This window comes from Bos taurus, chromosome 15 (assembly GCF_002263795.3).
Source record: "Bos taurus isolate L1 Dominette 01449 registration number 42190680 breed Hereford chromosome 15, ARS-UCD2.0, whole genome shotgun sequence".
Classification (NCBI taxonomy): Eukaryota; Metazoa; Chordata; class Mammalia; order Artiodactyla; family Bovidae; genus Bos; species Bos taurus.
In genome coordinates this window covers 49,351,268-49,370,602 of record NC_037342.1, presented here as the reverse complement: position 1 = coordinate 49,370,602, position 19,335 = coordinate 49,351,268, and the positions used below count along the sequence as shown (strand labels likewise).

Below are 19,335 nucleotides of genomic sequence, written 5' to 3'. Positions count from 1 at the left end.
GGAGCCCTCTCACAGCCTGGCCACCTGTGTCCTCTTGGGATCTGCTCCCTTAATGACTTTTCTTGAAGGCATCATAGAACTGAGATTACAGGGCAAGTCACCGCCCCCAAATAGAAAGAGCTTTGAGTTTCTTCTTAGTGCCTTAGACAAGAATAAAAGGATAGACTGCAGAATGTAAAGGTATATTTAAATACCTTATCATCTTTATTGACTTTACCCCTAATTTATTCTATTTGGATGAATTATTTTGTTTCCAGCTTTTTAATGCTGCTTCTCTCTCTCGCTCTTTTTTTTGAATCTGTGTTTAAGTATTCTCAGTTTAAACACACAAACTGATATTATTCATGGTATCCTCATATTTAATGGGCTTCCCTTGTGGCTCAGCTGGTAAAAAATCCACCTCCATTGCAGGAGACCTGGGTTCAATCTCTGGGTTGGGAAAAAAGGCTACTCATTCCAGTATTCTGGCATAGAAAATTCCATGGACAGTATAGTCCATGGGGTCTCAAAGAGTTGGACACAACTGAGTGACTTCCACTTTCATATTTAATAATTAGCAATACTATCTGAAAAAATCTATTTTCAGAAGTTAAAAATAAATTTAGCTCATTCTGTACATGCTAAATTCCAAAATCTGTTCTAAGCACACTTTGTGTTAATCATTTACTCCTTGCTTTAATCTTCTGAAGTACATCTTTATAAACCTTTTATGGATGAAAGAACTGACATACACCTATCAGTTTAAGAACATATCCAAAGACACAACTGATTCAAGCATTCTGTCAAAAGAGATTACACTCTTAACCACTATGCAATGTTTTTCTATCCAGGTGAAATGGTCCCTACTGGGAATAATTGTCAATATTCTGTGCAATAAAAGATATTGACCACAGGTCCTGATAGTGACTTGAGTGTACAAAGAATGAATTCTTTACTGTTTAAGCCCATTGTATAGTATTAAGTTGGGTAAGTTATATGAACATATTAGGGACTGATTGAAATCATAACATATTGGTCAACTAATGGTTTGATTGAAAGAAATTTCTCTTCCTTATGATTAAATTATTTTGGTTTTGCTATAAGTCACCATAGTTATCCTAGCTTATATTGTGACACAGAAAGCTATTACCTTCCTTATCAGAAGTCTAGACTGCAAACAACTGTAGTTTTGGTTCATATATACATTTTAGGTAATAAAGGCAATTAAAGTTTGCCTAAAGGCATACTAATTAATAAAAATAAAACTGTGGTTAGTATGAATTGATAAAACATATATTCAAAAATCAACCTGAGCAAATGAACTGAGAGTTTTTATATTCTTAAACTATTTATTTAGTTATATTACATTTGGGGATATGATGTAATATAATATTGAAACAATTGGATATTAAAGTATATTATTTTCAATAATAAAAATTATTAGTGAAATATATTAAATATTTTCCAAGTGGCACTTTTGGATACCATTCTAATTTGGTTTTATTATAACATAAGTTTATAAAGATTGTTTTTTTAAAGTAAAATATACAGCAAAAAAGTATTGCTGCTATAAGGCATCAGTTCACTTCAGTCACTCAATTCATGTCCAATTCTTTGTGACTTCATAGGCTGCAGCATGCAAGGTTCCTTGTCCATCATCAACTCCCAGAGCTTGCTCAAATTCATGTCCATCAAGGCAGTGATGGAATCCAACCATCTCATCCTCTGTTGTCCCCTTCTCCTGCCTTCAATCTTTCCCAGCATCAGGGTCTTTTCCAATGAGTCATTTCTTCACATCAGGTGGCCAAAGTATTGGAGTTGCAAATACAGCATCAGTCCTTCCAATGAATATTCAGGATTGATTTCCTTTAGGATGGACTGGTTTGATATCCTTGCAGTCCAAGGGACTCTCAAGAGTCTTCTCCAACACCTCAGTTCAAAAGCATCAATTCTTCGGCACTCAGCTTTCTTTATAGTCCAACTCTCACATCCATACATGACTGCTGGAAAAACTTTGACCAGATGGACCTTTGTTTTGACTAGATGGACCTTTGCTGATAAAGTATGTCTCTGCTTTTTAATATGCCATCTAAGTTAGTTATTAGACCACTAGAGCATTCAGGTATGACCTAAGTCAAATCCCTTATGATTATACAGTGGAAGTGAGGAATAGATTTAAGGGACTAGATCTGATAGACAGAGTGCTTGATGAACTATGGACAGAGGTTTATGACATTGTACAGGAGACAGGGATCAAGACCATCTCCATGGAAAAGAAATGCAAAAAAGCAAAATGGCTGTCTGAGGAGGCCTTACAAATAGCTGTGTAAAGCAAAGGAGAAAAGGAAAGATATATGCATCTGAATGCAGAGTTCCAAAGAATAGCAAGAAGAGATAAGAAAGCCTTCCTCAGGGATTAATGCAAAGAAATAGAGGAAAACAACAGAATGGGAAAGACTAGAGATCACTTTAAGAAAATTAGAGATACCAAGGGAATATTTCATGCAAAGATGGGCTCAATAAAGGACAGACATGGTATGGACCTAACAAAAACAGAAGATATTAAGAAGAGGTGGCAAGAATACACAGAAGAACTGTACAAAAAAGATTTTCATGACCCAGATAATCACTATGATGTGATCACTGACCTAGAGCCAGACATCCTGGAATGTGAAGTCAAGTGGGCCTTAGGAAGCATCACTATGAACAAAGCTAGTGGAGGTGATGGAATTCCAGTGGAGCTATTCCAAATCCTGAAAGATGATGCTGTGAAAGTGCTGCACTCAGTATGGCAGCAAAATTGGAAAACTCAGCAGTGGCCACAGGACTGGAAAAGGTCAGTTTTCATTCCAATCCCAAGAAAGGCAATGCCAAAGAATGCTCAAACTACCGCACAATTGCACTCATCTCACACGCTAGTAAAGTAATGCTCAAAATTCTCCAAGCCAGGCTTCAGCAATACATGAACCGTGAACTTCCAGATATTCAAGCTGGATTTAGAAAAGGCAGAGGAACCAGAGATCAAATTGCCAACATCCACTGGATCATCGAAAAAGCAAGAGTGTTTCAGAAAAACATCTATTTCTGTTTTATTGACTACGCCAAAGTCTTTGACTCTGTGGATCACAATAAACTGCAGAAAATTCTGAAAGAGATGGGACTACCAGACCACCTGACCTGCCTCTTGAGAAACCTATATGCAGGTCAGGAAGCAACAGTCAGAAGTGGACATGGATCAACAAACTGGTTCCAAATAGGAAAAGGAGTACATCAAGGCTGTATATTGTCACCTGGCTTATTTAACTTATACGCAGAGTACATCATGAGAAAAGTTGGGCTGGAAGAAGCACAGGCTGGAATCAAGATTGCTGGCAGAAATATCAATAACCTCAGATATGCAGATCACACCACCCTTATGGCAGAAAGTGAAAAGGAACTAAGAAGCCTCTTGATGAAAGTGAAAGAGGAGAGTGAAAAAGTTGCCTTAAAGCTCAACATTCAGAAAACGAAGATCATGGCATCTGGTCCCATCACTTCATGGGAAATAGGCGGGGAAACAGTGGAAATAGTGTCAGACTTTATTTTGGGGGGCTCCAAAATCACTGCAGATGGTGACTGCAGCCATTAAATTAAAAGACGCTTACTCCTTGGAAGGACAGTTATGAGCAACCTAGACAGCATATTGAAAAGCAGAGATATTACTTTGCCAACAAAGGTCTGTCTAGTCAAGGCTATGGTTTTTCCAGTGGTCGTGTATGGGTGTGGGTTGGACTGTGAAGAAAGCTGAGGCCCGAAGAATTGATGCTTTTGAAATGTGCTGTCAGAGAAGACTCTTGGAGTCTCTTGGACCACAAGGAGATCCAACCAGTCCATCCTAAAGGAGATCAGTCCTGGGTGTACATTGGAGGGACTGATGCTGAAGCTGAAACTCCAGTACTTTGGCCACCTCATGCAAAGAGTTGACTCATTGGAAAAGACCCTGATGCTGGGAGGAATTGGGGGCAGGAGGAGAAGGGGACGACAGAGGATGAGATGGCTGGATGGCATCACCGACTCGATGGACATGTGTTTTGGTGAACTCCGAGGGTTGATGATAGCAGGGAGGCCTGGCGTGCTGTGATTCATGGGGTTGTAAAGAGTCAGACACAACTGAGCGACTGAATATGATCTTATTTTTCTTAATGTTGAGTTTTAAGCCAAAATTTTCACTCTCCTCTTTCACTTTCATTAAGAGGATTTTTAGTTCTTCTTCGCTTTCTGCCATAAGGGTGGTGTCATCTGCATATCTTACATTATTGATATTTCGCCTGGCAATCTTGCTTCCAGCTTGTGCTTCATCCAGCCTGGCATTTTGCATTATGTACTCTGCATAGAAGTTAAATAAGCAGGGTGACAATATATAGCCTTGATGTACTCCTTTCCCTATTTGGAACCAGTCTGTTGTTCCATGTCCAGTTCTAACTGTTGCTTCTTGACCTGCATACAGATTGCTCAGGAGGCAGGAAAGGTGGTCTGGTATTCCCATGTCTTGAAGAATTTTCCACAGTTTGTCATAATTAAGGCATAGAAAACCGCAGAAAAAATAGTTGGAGACTAGAGCTGTGTTATTCATCACTGTAGCCATGACTTTGAGGATCATGTTCTACAAATGTGGGCTGGAATTTACAAGTTTTCGTTTTCAGAAACTTTTTTGTTTGGGAAAAAGAGACCAGTCACTCGGTCACGAATCTGCTTGGTCTTGACACCATACACAAGGGGATTGACTGTGGGCGGCACCAGAAGGTACAAACTTGCAAAAATGATATGGACGCTTGGAGGCACCTTCTTGCCAATGCGGTGAGTTAGAAAGCTAAAGAGTGCAGGTGTGTAGGAGACAAGGATAGTGCACACATGGGCAGCACAGGTGCCCAGTGCTTTTGAGCGGGCATGCTGAGAGGAGAGCCGGAAGACCGCCTGGAGGATTTTGAGATAGGATGTGGCTATGAGCCCAAGGTCCAGTACCATCACTGAAAAGGCCACAGAGATTCCATATGTTCTGTTAACATGGGTGTTTGCACTAGCCAATTTCACCACAGCCATGTGCTCACAATAGGCATGATTGATGACATATTTGGTATAATATGGTAGTCTTCTAATGAGAAAGGGACCTGGCAAAACCAGGAAGATAGCTCGGACCACACTAGCTAGACCCATTTTCATGACCATTGTTGTTGTCAGGAGGGTTGTATATTGTAGTGGGATGCAAATAGCTACATAGCGATCAAAGGCCATGGCAACTAAGAGGGCTGACTCAATTATGCAAAATGTGTGGATGAAATACAACTGTGCTAGGCAGATATCAAAGTCAATCCAATGTGCATCCAACCAAAAGATGCCAAGCATCTTGGGGGCTGTGGAAGACGCAAGGGCCATATCATTCATTGCCAGCATGCCAAGGAAGAAATACATAGGCTGGTGGAGGCTTGGCTCTAGTTTGATGGTAATGATGATTATGCTGTTCCCCAGCAGGGTCAGGGAAAACAGGAGGCAGACAGGAATGCCGATCCAGCAGTGAAAATCTTGCAACCCAGGAATACCAACCAAGAAGAAAGATGAAATGTAGTGATGAGTAGCATTGTCTGCCATGTTAAAACTGGACAGTTCCCATGCTCCGATAAAAATAGGCAAGTGAATCTCCCTATGAGCCAAAAGAAGGATGACAGATTAATTCTTCCATGGTCCTGTATATGGAATTTTTAGACACTTTAAAATGGTCTTTCTGAGGAGCTGACTTTTCTTAAAAACTTCTGCTATCCTGCTGCTGCTGCTGCTAAGTTGCTTCAGTTGTGTCCAACTCTGGGCGACCCCATTGACAGCAGTCCACCAGGCTCCACCGTCCCTAGGATTCTCCAGGCAAGAACACTGGAGTGGGTTGCCATTTCCTTCTCCAATGCATGAAAGTGAAAAGTGAAAATGAATTCGCTCAGTAAATGTCTGACTCTTCGTGACCCCATGGACTACAGCCTACCAGGCTCCTCTGTCCATGGGATTTTTCAGGCAAGAGTACTGGAGTGGGTTGCCATTGCCTTCTCCTGCTGCTGCTACTGCTAAGTCACTTCAGTCATGTCCAACTCTGTGCGACCCCATAGAGGGCATCCCACCAGGCTCACGAGTCCCTGGGATTCTCCAGGTAAGACCACTGGAGTGGGTTGCCATTTCCTTCTCCAATGCATGTAAGTGAAAAGTGAAAGTGAAGTTGCTCAGTCATGTCTGACCCTCAGCGACCCCATGGACTGCAGCCTTCCAGGCTCCTCCATCCATGGGATTTTCCAGGCAAGAGTACTGGAGTGGGGTGACATTGCCTTCTCCTGCCTTCTCCTGTGGATAGGTAAATCACTTTACCATATTAAATTCCAATATTTGATCTGGAATTAAGAAGACTGAATTGTTATTTAAAAATTTTCTCCTGACTTACAGTTTTACTGTATTCCATTCTTTCATTTTTATTATCTAATAAGTAAGCAGGTCATGATAAAATTTCTGCTTCTGTGTGCCTAGGTTGTGTGACATAAACAATCCAAAGAACTGTTTTCTGGGTTGTGTGAAAGAACACAAAGCACTATTCTTAGGGAATTTTTGATCAAGTGTGAAAATGCATATAGAAATATACAGAGATACATTCATGCACACAATAATTAACAGGTTATACAAAAGGCAGTTGATCTTCCCAGATGGCTTAGTGGTAAAGAATTTTCCTGCTGGTGTAGGAGACATAGGAGACATGTGTTCGATCCCTGGGTTGGCAAGATCCCCTGGAGAAGGAAATGGCAATGCACTCCAGTATTCTTGCTGGGAAAATCCCAAAGACAGAGGAGCCCAGAGGTTATAGTCCACGGGGTCACAAAGAGTCAGACATGACTGAGCACACACACAGAAGGCAATTGTAGTTTTAGCAATATACTAGCTCACAGACAAACTAAAAATCAGGAAAGAAGAAAAAGAAATACAAACAATTTAAGTGGAACCAAAATTCTTATGAACACTAAAAATAAACTCCTATCCTCACTCTTGGTTAATGCATTTTTATTTCAGAAAATATCTTTAAAAGATCTTAAAGATAACCATAAGATATATCAGAAACATATCCTAAAAGTGTGGAATGCCTGCTGAAAACAGTAGAACAATGAAAATAGGCCATTAGAATTTTAAATGCATATTCTCTAAATACAAGTTTTTGCCATGGTTATACTTACACAACTTGGTCTGTCTATGTAACTGAAAAATAAGTACTTATGTAATGACGTGTGTTAATCCACACAATTTTTTTCAGCCTATACTATGTTTTCGGTCATAATGATGAACTGGCTTTTCTGAACCATAAAGAGTAGTTAATTTTGTTCAACATCCCATAAAACTTATGATATGTAATTAAAAGATTTACATGTAAAGTTGTTTAGCATTTTAAGAAATGAATATAACAGTTGCAAATGATACTTCCCACACCCTCCAAATTTTTTTCTTTTTTGAAAATTTTACTTCTTTACCCTTTCAGATAATAAAAACACTGCTGTAAATGAACATGGAATAATAAAAGCTTGGCTGGTGTTCTGCCCACCCCTGGCTTGTGCTCTTGCCTCTGGCTTTGGTATCCATCCTGTCTTAATGGTGGGGTGCCATTGCCTTCTCCAAGGAAGCAGCTACAATTCGGTTTTCAAGGTCTCCTTGTCACAAGTATCTTCCTATGATTCCTGCTCTGACCTTGTCTTTTGTTGTGATAAATGTCTTCTAACCTCCAGTACTCTTGCCTGGAAAATCTCATGAGCGGAGGAGCCTGGTAGGCTGCAGTCCACGGGGTCGCTAAGAGTCGGACAGGACTGAGCGACTTCACTTTCACTTTTCACTTTCATGCATTGGAGGAGGAAATGGCAACCCACTCCAGTGTTCTTGCCTGGAGAATCCCAGGGACGGGGGAGCCTGGTGGGCTGCTGTCTATGGGGTCGCACAGAGTCGGACACGACTGAAGAGACTTAGCAGCAGCAGCAGCAGCAACCTTCCTAGGACAGAGTTTCCTTCTAGTATCATAATTGTGGGATGTGCTTCTCAGTCTTCATAAGACATACTTTATAAAAAAATCGAATTGCTATTATATCTAGAATCTTGCTCCTGCATGCCACTGGTATGAAAGCTCATTAAATATGAATAAATATTCCTATTGAAAATACTCTTTGTTTGAATTTTCAAATATTACATGTGTAGATAAAAACTTTCTGAATATAGTATGTGCATTCTCTTATTAAAATAGACATATCTGGACCTATGCCCAGTATTTAGGGTGTTTCTTTGTAAGAATATAAGAATTAAAATATTCATTTTGATATTTGGCAAAACTAATACAATTATGTAAAATTTAAAAATAAAATAAAATTTTTAAAAAAAGAAAAAAAATTTAAATTAGTCATTAAAAGTATTTAGAAGACTTTAGATATTTAATCTTACCTAAATTATAGGAACCCAGACTTAGTGTATTACTACAACATAAATGAGTCTTATAAACTCAGACAGAGGTAAGGACTTGAGGTGAGAAACTAGGAGTACTGAGTATATAAATAATGAGATTTAAATGTAATAAGAAGAGTAACTGATACCTGTCTAGGTTTTTTTTCATGTTTCAGAATTTTTTCTGCTTTTGAAAGACCCAAAAACTCAAATGACTGTTTGACAGAGGAATAGGTGTACAACAAGCTAGACAATACACTGCTGCTGCTGCTGCTAAGTGGCTTCAGTTGTGTCTGACTCTGTGAGAACCCATAGACAGCAGCCCACCAGGCTCCCCCGTCCCTGGGATTCTCCAGGCAAGAACACTGGAGTGGGTTGCCATTTCCTCCTCCAATGCCTGAAAGTGAAAAGTGAAAGTGAAGTCACTCAGTCTTGTCCGACTCTTAGCGACCCCATGGACTGCAGCCTACCAGTCTCCTCCGTCCATGGGATTTTCCAGGCAAGAGTACTGGAGTGGGTTGCCATTGCCTTCTCCACAGACAATACACACAGAAATACAAACATGATATCTCTCCAAGAAAATTTCTTAGGATTAAAAAAATAAACTTAATTGCTTGTGATATTAGCAAATACATCTCTAGTTGTCAATGAATTTACTTATAAGATAATCCAAAGAGATAGATGTTAAGTAGCTTTGACTTAAAGGGACCAGGCTACCTTCAGGGAATTGCAGAGAATGACTCCAAGAGCATGATCTTCTGGAGAATCTGTTCAATTTCATTTTAGGCCTATTTTGAATGAAATTGATTAGGTTGTTCATTACTTTATATTCAGCAGACAGATTTACAACTTCTTGTTGCTCTGTTGTTGTATCTGTTTCTGAAATGTATAGATACAATATTCCTTCTGCCTCCAGACTTTGGCATTGCATCCCAATCAGTTAGCTGAGAGTCCCTTACTTGGAATTTTGCCCCTTCACAGAACACGGTGCTAGAAAAACAAATGCTGCTTTGCAGACTACCTATTACGGATTAAATCTAGTTGTTTGTACAATGTCTTATATAATCGCTCTTCAAGATATCCCAAACAATATTCATATTTTCCCGGGAAGCTCCACTATCCATCTAAGTGTATCTCATATGCTGTCAAGAGCATGCACACAGTCATTTAGGTAAAAATATCTCAGAGTTACGTTTGCTCCTTGACCTTGCAGCTTTAATACTAAAATCAAGCAATTGTTAAATCTTGCTGACTTGAATTATTTACTATCCTTCAAATATAGCATATATCATCCCTCTCCATCTCCTTCAGCTATGATATTTAATGCTGCACACATATTTTAAGGCAGTTTATATTTTTGTTTATAAAGTCCGTCTTGCATTATCAGCTATCCTTCGAAAGTCAAATATGGTTTAGCTTGCTTAAAATCTTACCATTAAATGCATTCTCTTACTCAAAAAAAAAAATTTAATAAAAAAAAATTCTATGTCGAAAAATGTAATCTATGCTGTATCCTTTCCCAGTCTCTTTCCAGCCTTCCATCTTGCCATGCCTTCCTTCAGTGTATACAGGACTTCTAGCAGCTCTGGGATCATACTACCTGCTTTTACTTTTCTATGCTTTTAGATCTTTTTTAGCTTTGGCCTTGATTCTACTTTCCCTTATCTACTTGATAAACTTCTACTTATCTTTTTAATCCCTAATGAACATTATCTAAATCTCTTTGCTGTCCATTTTGAACAATTAATGACCCCTCCTTTGCAATAAGCTTATATCCTTTATACACACTGATGTGCACAGATATTACATCCTTTGGAAATTATTCATTTACTTGCTTTAAATACTCTACTATCATATAAAACATTAAATGAAAGAAACATATCTTAAAGAATTTATGTCTCCAGTATTCTACACACTTTATATTGTGGAAGCAGCTAAACTGTCAGTGATTTTATGTTGACTGAGACATCTTTATGCCTGATAATACCACATTGTACTGTGTTTAGTCACTCAGTTGTGTCTGACTCTTTGTGATCCATGGACTGTAGCCCACCAGGCTCCTCTGCCCATGGCTATTCTCTAGGCAATAAAACTGTAGTGGGTTGCCATGCCCTCCTCCAGACGACCTTCCTGACCCAGGGATCGAACTTAGGTCTTCCACATTACAGGCGGATTCTTTGTCATCTAAGCCACCAGCACCTAATGCTCTGTGTCAGTAAGTGAGGGGAGTGTTGGTTCCAGGCTTCCTAAATATCTCTTTATCATCAAATTCACGCATTCTCCGGTCTAATCAAACAGATTCTCTTAATTTTTATCAACACTGTGCTTCTTTCTATAAAGCAGCATTTGGAGTCATAAGTTTACCTCCAAATGACCCCAGGGTGCTACATCCTAACTGGGTATGGAAGAAATTCTTTTGAGACATTGAAAATAGCATTCCATGACTACATTTTTGAGTGACAGGCATAAATTCAAACCTACTTTTCTTCTTCATAAGCAAATGTGTTAATGTATATGTTACCTTGAGTTTTGTTTTCTTTCTAGATGCCATTGTTATTCCAAATTTGCTACAATTAAAGGAATGTCAAGTATATTAAAATAGTAAAGAGCAACAATTTATATATGCTGAATCTATGTTTTTAGCCCCTTAAGTTTCTAGGGCTTGAGAGAAAACAATTATACTTTGAAAAATAATTAATACCAATTTTTTTTCCAATAAAAAAGCTAGAGAAATGAAAGATTATTTATCTCATGTCTATAGCTTCAGTTTCATCTCACAAAATTCCAGCCCATTCTCTCATCTTATAGAGAAAAAAGAAAGAAGGGAAAGAGGTGGTAAGAAAAATAAAATGGAAACTTTCTTAAATATGCCCTTCTCTTAAATTGGGGTAAAACAGAGAGTGGTCAGGAGCCTCATCCCTTGCACTATTTTTCATCTCCCTTCACTTTCAAACCACCCACGAAAAGCACTCTTCATCATCTTCTTTGATGTCTAAAAATAACTAGAACTCAAATCCATTCATTGAAGTACTGTTGGGCCTGCTTAATCAAACCTGCATTATTGTTACATTAATAGATGACTTTGGACTGTATATGGATGAATCCCACTATTCATTCATTATTCCCATTTTCATTCCTCTAACAATGAGTTACACTACAGTTTATATCATCACACATGTATCTATTATCATCTATAATTACGCTCCTCTGAAAACATTAATTCCAAAATACTGCATCATAGGAACCACCACCTAATCTTCTTCCAAATTTTAACACTGAGCTCAAATTCCTTTTATCTACACAAACAGACGTTGTGAAACATAACTGCAAAATGTTGCTCATCAGAATACTCAAATGTCTTATTTCCTTTCCGTTTTTTCTTGTCTATTTTCCAAAACACCAACTTTGCATCTAAATCCTTTGATTCTGCATCTGCTCTATTGAATACTACTGAAGAAAATCATATAACTACAGGGAATTGTATCCTTTAAATTATATCTCAGTTTTCCTAACTCTAAAACGTGGGTAATAGAAATATACTTTACTTTTGTTTTGTTGTTTTGAGTATTATGTATATGGAATATATGTGAGTATATTGTTAGCGTCTAACAAGTGGTGGCTATTTTTGTGAGAGATAATATTTGAACAGTAGCATTCACTAGATAGAAATTCTGGCTGTTCTACTTAAGAGATGTTTTGTCTCCATCTCAAAAAATTACTTAACTTCTCCTTCTCTTGGTTTCTTTATAAGGATGATGGAAATATGGTTTCTATAACAAATGAGAAGATTCATGGAAATAAAAGCAAGCTAAAATGAATGAGATTACCTTAAAAAGTGGCTGAAACATAGTGAATACCCCAAAATGTTAACAATTAACAAATTCAATAAGCCTAACCTTACCCTTGTCTTTCAGTTCAGTTCAGTCGCTCAGTTGTGTCCAACTCTTTGTGACCCCATGGGCTGAAACAAAACAGGCCTCCCTGTCCATCACCAACTCCCAAAGTTTACTCAAATTCATGTCCATTGAGTTGGTGATGCCATCCAACTATCTCATCCTCTACCATCCTCTTCTCTTTCCACTTTCAATCTTTCCCAGCATCAGGGTCATTTCCAATGAGTCAGTTCTTCACATCAGGTGGCCAAAGTATTGGAGTTTCAGCTACAGCATCAGTCCTTCCGATGAATATACAGGACTGATTTCCTTTAGGACGGACTGGTTAGATCTTGCATCAAGGGACTCTGAAGAGCCTTCTCAACACCACAGTTCAAAAGCATTAATTCTTCAGCATTTAACTTTCTTTATGGTTCAACTCTCACATCTATACATGACTATTGGAAAAACCATAGCTTTGACTAGATGGACCTTTGTTGACAAAGTAATGTCTCTGCTTTTTAATATGCTATCTAGGTTGGTCATAATTTTTCTTTCAAGGAACAAGCATCTTTTAATTTCATGGCTGCAATCACCATCTGCAGTGATTTTGGAGCCCCACAGAATAAAGTCTGTCACTGTTTCCACTGTTTTGCCATCTCTTTGCAATCAAGTGATGGGACTGATGCCATGAACTCATTTTTCTGAATGTTGAGTTTTAAGCCAACTTTTTCAATCTCCTCTCTCACTTTCATCAAGAGGCTCTTTAGTTCTTCTTCACTTTCTGCAATAAGCATGGTGTCATCTGCATTTCTGAGGTTATTGATATTTCTCCCAGCAATCTTGATTCCAACTTGTGCTTTATCCAGCCCAGCCTTTCTCATGATGTACCCTGCATATGAATTAAAATAAGCAGGGTGACAATATACAGCCTTGACATACTCCTTTCTTGCTTTGGAACCAGTCTATTGTTCCATGTTCAGCTCCAACTGTTGCTTCTTGAACTGCATACAGATTTCTCAGGAGGCAGGTCAGATGGTCTGGTATTCCCATCTCTTTAAGAATTTTCCACAGTTTGTTGTGATCCACACAGGCAAAGGCTTTGATATAGTCAACAAAACATAAGTAGATGTGTTTTGGAACTCTCTTGCTTTTTGATGATTCAATGGATGTTGGCAATTTGATCTCTTATTCTTCTGCCTTTCCTAAATCCAGCTTGAACATCTCGAAGTTCATGGTTCACGTGTGCTGAAGCCTGGCTTGGAGAATTTTGAGCATTACTTTGCTAGTGTGTGAGATGAGTGCAATTGTGTGGTGGTTTGAGCATTCTTTATCATTGCCTTTCTTTGGGATTGGAATGAAAACTGACCTTTTCCAGTCCTGTGACCACTGTTGAGTTTTCCAAATTTGCTGGCATATTGAATGCAGCACTTTCATAGCATCATCTTTTAAGAAATAGCTCAACTGGAGTTCCATCACCTCCACTAGCTTTGTTTGTAATGAACCTTGTCTTTATACAATATTAAATATTGTGGCTTTGAAATTGTTACAAATTATGTTACTTGAAAATTCCTATTCTATGGAAAACACTTTTAAATATGTACTTATCTTACCATCCCATCTAAGGACAGAAAAGAAATAATCCCTTTCCATCTCCATGTTTGCTCTAAACCAATGATCTACATTTATACTGTTCACTGCATCAATAACTTTGATTTCTCCTAAAAATACACTTCCCTTTACCCATGGTATACTTTCTCTTAGTGAATTGCACTGACTGAAACTTACTAATGCTTTTTTGCTTTACATTTATCTCAGCCCATAGCTCACATATTTCTTGAAGTAAAATTGAATATTATTTATTTTTGACATCAATTTATCTCTACTATGGATAAGTAAAACTGTTCTGCAAAATAGCTATGTGTTTGCCTAAAAACTATTGAGAATTTAAGTGTTATTAAATCAAATGCCCCCGTTCATTCCCATGTTCATCTCCAGCATGAGACTATGAGCCCTATTAAAAAGAATGTACTGAAACCCAATAAGCTCCCAATAAATTCCGAGTGAAAACTGGACGTTTTAGTGTAACTTAAATCTAAATCTCTCATAGGTTTTTGTCCTGTAACTCAAGCATTAGACCCTCCAGAGCTGGCCAGTGTCTGCAGAATCATTTTCTGCTTTTCATTTTTTTAAACCTATTTCCTAGGGTATATTCTTTCAACAGTATGACTACCATGAGCTGCATATACAGAAATGACTCTGTTAAAGGAACCTCAATTCTTGCATTAAAAAGATATTGCATCAGTAGGGCTTCCCAGGTGGCTCAGTGATAAAGAATCCACCTGCAATGCAGGAGATCGGTGTTCAATCCCTGAGTCAGGAAGATCCCTTGGAGAAGGAAATGGCAACACATTCCAGCATTCTTGCCTGGAAAATCACAGGGACAGAGGAGCCTGAAGAGCTACAGTCCACGGGGTCACAAAAAATTCAGACAAGACTTAGAGACTAAAAAAGAACTGCAACAATTGCATCAGAACAATTTTAACTTTGAGAACATTTCATTTTTATTTTCTAGTATCAAATCACATTACATTCATGTGTATGTCAGTTATACGCATGAATATGTTCAGTTTGCTATCTAGACAATTTCTTACTTCCACGTACTTTGTCTGAAATAATACCTCATATAATAAGACAACTTGTGGCTCTCTTCAAATCCTCAGTTGATCATTTTCCATTGTAGTGTCCAATTGTTTGGGAATGGTTAAAATATATAACAGTGGTGGATTTGGACAATGAGTCCTCTGTGGAAAGTTGGTAGCTAAGGTTTCTTAGTGATGAAATATTGTGACGCTCATGATTCTTTTCTGGATTTGGAAGGTCCAGAAGTCCCCTGATTATACACACAGTAGACATAGAGATGAAGGGAAAATTACCTGGGTCAGGGCTATGCACAGATATATTAACACAAGCGAGGACATGTAACACTGTGATTCCCCGGAGCTTGTGTGTAGATAGAGCTCATCTGTTTCTATTTGGAAAATACAGTCTCTAGAGACAGACCTATAGTGCCCGGTGTTACTGTCTTGCTGATCAAATGTTTAGCCCATAGAAAAGGCTGTAAGTAGGTTAACAATTGCAAGTTGAATTTGTGCAAACATAGAATCTGGAAATTAATATAGGACACAGGAAACACCAAGGCTAGCAAGATTTGAAAACTCAGACTCTTTGAGGATCTCCATTTTATGATACCTTTGCACTTGGGCCATTTGGCCTGCTAGTTCTTCTCACCATATACACATATGCTCTTAGGTACAGGCTCAGGTGTGTTCTCCCATCTATTTTCCTACCAGCAGTTCAGAAGTTATGTTTCTTGTACTTTTTAATTTAAAGTTTCTGATATTTTCCTGTCTTCTGTGGTAATTAATTGATACTCTAATGATTCATATATTTCAGATAATCCATTTCTTTTTATACTAATGTACCTGAACATGGAAGTGTTAGTTGTTCAGTCATGTCTGACTGTTTGTGACCCATGGACTGTAGCCCATGAGGCTCCTTTGTTCATGGAATTCTCCAGGCAAGAATACTGGAATGGGTAGCCATTCCCTTCTCCAAGAGATCTTCCCAACCCAGACATTAAACATGGATCTCCGGCATTGTAGGCAGATTCTTTATTGTCTGAGCCACCTGAGAATCCTCACCCTTACATCATTTGTGATTTTTTTTTCTCATTTAAAATAGTTGATTTGACTTGATGATTATTTTCATTATTTTGAGTTTTTTCTATTGATTTACAGGTGCTTCTTAGATATTCTAACCTAAAACTTGTTAATCTTAAACTCTGTCAATAACTTCTAATTGGGCTTTTATCTGTTAACTTTGTCTATGATGACATTCAGTTCAGTTCAGTCACTTAGTCGTGTCCGACTTTTTGTGACTCCATGAATCGCAGCACACCAGTCCTCCCTGTCCATCACCAACTCCTGGAGTTCACTCAGACTCACGTCCATCGAGTCAGTGATTCCATCCAGTCATCTCATCCTCTGTTGTCCCCTTCTCCTCCTGCCCCCAACCCCTCCCAGCATCAGAGTCTTTTCCAATGAGTCAACTCTTTGCAATCGTCCATTTTGATGTAAAATCAATTAAATTTTACCTGTTTTTTTAAAAACTTATGATCCAGCAATCCCACTGCTGGGCATACACACTGAGGAAACCAGAAGGGAAAGAGACACATGTACCCCAATGTTCATCGCAACACTGTTTATAATAGCCAGAACATGGAAGCAACCTAGATGTCCATCAGCAAATGAATGGATAAGAAAGCTGTGATACATATACACAATGGAGTATTACTCAGCCATTAAAAAGAATACATTTGAATCAGTTCTAATGAGGTAGATGAAACTGGAGCCTATTATACAGAGTGAAGTAAGCCAGAAAGAAAAACACCAATACAGTATACTAACGCATATATATGGAATTTAGAAAGATGGTAACAATAACCCTGTGTATGAGACAAAAGAGACACTGATGTATAGAACAGTCTTATGGACTGTTGGAGTCCATACTGTTGGAGAGGGAGAGGGTGGGAAGATTTGGGAGAATGGCATTGAAACATGTATAATATCATGTATGAAACGAGTTGCCAGTCCAGGTTCGATGCACGATACTGGATGCTTGGGGCTAGTGTACTGGGACGACCCAGAGGGATGGTATGGGGAGGTAGGAGGGAGGAGGTTTCAGGATGGGGAACACATGTATACCTGTGGCAGATCCATTTCGATATTTGGCAAAACTAATACAATATTGTAAAGTTTAAAAATAAAATAAAATTTTAAAAAAAGAAAGAAAAAAATAAAAAATTAAAAACTCTGAATTTTTTATTCTGCTTTAACATTTCCTCACCTATCCCTTGGGACTTAAAACCCTCAATTCTATTTTCTAGACTCACTTCCAGCCTAATATAGATTACAGGCACTTGTTCCTTTCTACCTTCTATTCTTTTTTTTTTTTTTTTGACTTTTTTTTTAAATTTTATTCAATTTTAATTAAAAAAAAATTATACATGTGTTCCCCATCCTGAACCCTCCTCCCTCCTCCCTCCTCATACCATCCCTCTGGGTCGTCCCAGTGCACCAGCCCCAAGCATCCAGCATCGTGCATTGAACCTGGACTGGCATCTCGTTTCATACATGACATTTCACATGTTTCAATGCCATTCTCCCAAATCTTCCCACCCTCTCCCTCTCCCATAGAGTCCATAAGACTGTTCTATACATCAGTGTCTCTTTTGCTGTCTCGTATACAGGGTTATCATTAACATCTTTCTAAATTCCATATATATGCGTTAGTATACTGTATTGGTGTTTGTCCTTCAGGCTTACTTCACTCTGTATAATAGGCTCCAGTTTCATCCACCTCATTAGAACTGATTCAAATGTATTCTTTTTAATGGCTGAGTAATACTCCATTGTGTATATGTACCACTGCTTTCTTATCCATTCATCTGCTGATGGACATCTAGGTTGCTTCCATGTCCTGGCTATTATAAACAGTGCTGCGATGAACATTGGGGTACACGTGTCTCTTTCCCTTCTGGTTTCCTCAGTGTGTATGCCCAGCAGTGGGATTGCTGGATCATAAGGCAGTTCTATTTCCAGTTTTTTAGGGAATCTCCACACTGTTCTCCGTAGTGGCTGTACTAGTTTGCATTCCCACCAACAGTGTAAGAGGGTTCCCTTTTCTCCACACCCTCTCCAGCATTTATTATTTGTAGACTTTTGGATCGCAGCCATTCTGACTGGTGTGAAATGGTATCTCATAGTGGTTTTGATTTGCATTTCTCTGATAATGAGTGATGTTGAGCATCTTTTCATGTGTTTGTTAGCCATCTGTATGTCTTCTTTGGAGAAATGTCTATTTAGATCTTTGGCCCATTTTTTGATTGGGTCATTTATTTTTCTAGAGTTGAGCTGTAGGAGTTGCTTGTATATTTTGGAGATTAGTTGTTTGTCGGTTGCTTCATTTGCTATTATTTTCTCCCATTCTGAAGGCTGTCTTTTCACCTTGCTAATAGTTTCCTTTGATGTACAGAAGCTTTTAAGGTTAATTAGGTCCCATTTGTTTATTTTTGCTTTTATTTCCAATATTCTGGGAGGTGGGTCATAGAGGATCCTGCTGTGATGTATGTCAGAGAGTGTTTTGCCTATGTTCTCCTCTAGGAGTTTTATAGTTTCTGGTCTTACATTGAGATCTTTAATCCATTTTGAGTTTATTTTTGTATATGGTTTTAGAAAGTGTTCTAGTTTCATTCTTTTACAAGTGGTTGACCAGATTTCCCAGCACCACTTGTTAAAGAGATTGTCTTTAATCCATTGTATGTTCTTGCCTCCTTTGTCAAAGATAAGGTGTCCATATGTGTGTGGATTTATCTCTGGGCTTTCTATTTTGTTCCATTGATCTATATTTCTGTCTTTGTGCCAGTACCATACTGTCTGATAACTGTGGCTTTGTAGTAGAGCCTGAAGTCAGGTAGGTTGATTCCTCCAGTTCCATTTTTTTTTCTCAAGATCGCTTTGGCTATTTGAGGTTTTTTGTATTTCCATACAAATTGTGAAATTATTTGTTCTAGCTCTGTGAAGAATACTGTTGGTAGCTTGATAGAGATTGCATTGAATCTATAAATTGCTTTGGGTAGTATACTCATTTTCACTATATTGATTCTTCCAATCCATGAACATGGTATATTTCTCCATATATTAGTGTCCTCTTTGATTTCTTTCACCAGTGTTTTATAGTTTACTATACATAGGTCTTTAGTTTCTTTAGGTAGATATATTCCTAAGTATTTTATTCTTTTCGTTGCAATGGTGAATGGAATTGTTTCCTTAATTTCTCTTTCTGTTTTCTCATTATTAGTGTATAGGACTGCAAGGGATTTCTGTGTGTTGATTTTATATCCTGCAACTTTACTATAATCATTGATTAGTTCTAGTAATTTTCTGGT

At 38.2% G+C, this 19,335-nt stretch overlaps 1 protein-coding gene across 1 annotated transcript; it reads right to left on the bottom strand.

Moving 5' to 3' along the window:
• Positions 1–4,641: 4,641 nt before the first annotated feature.
• OR52AE12 (olfactory receptor family 52 subfamily AE member 12) lies at positions 4,642–5,604 on the bottom strand. The gene has a single exon (NM_001390079.1). It carries the CDS (start codon positions 5,602–5,604, stop codon positions 4,642–4,644), a length of 963 nt encoding a protein of 320 aa, NP_001377008.1.
• Positions 5,605–19,335: the final 13,731 nt, after the last annotated feature.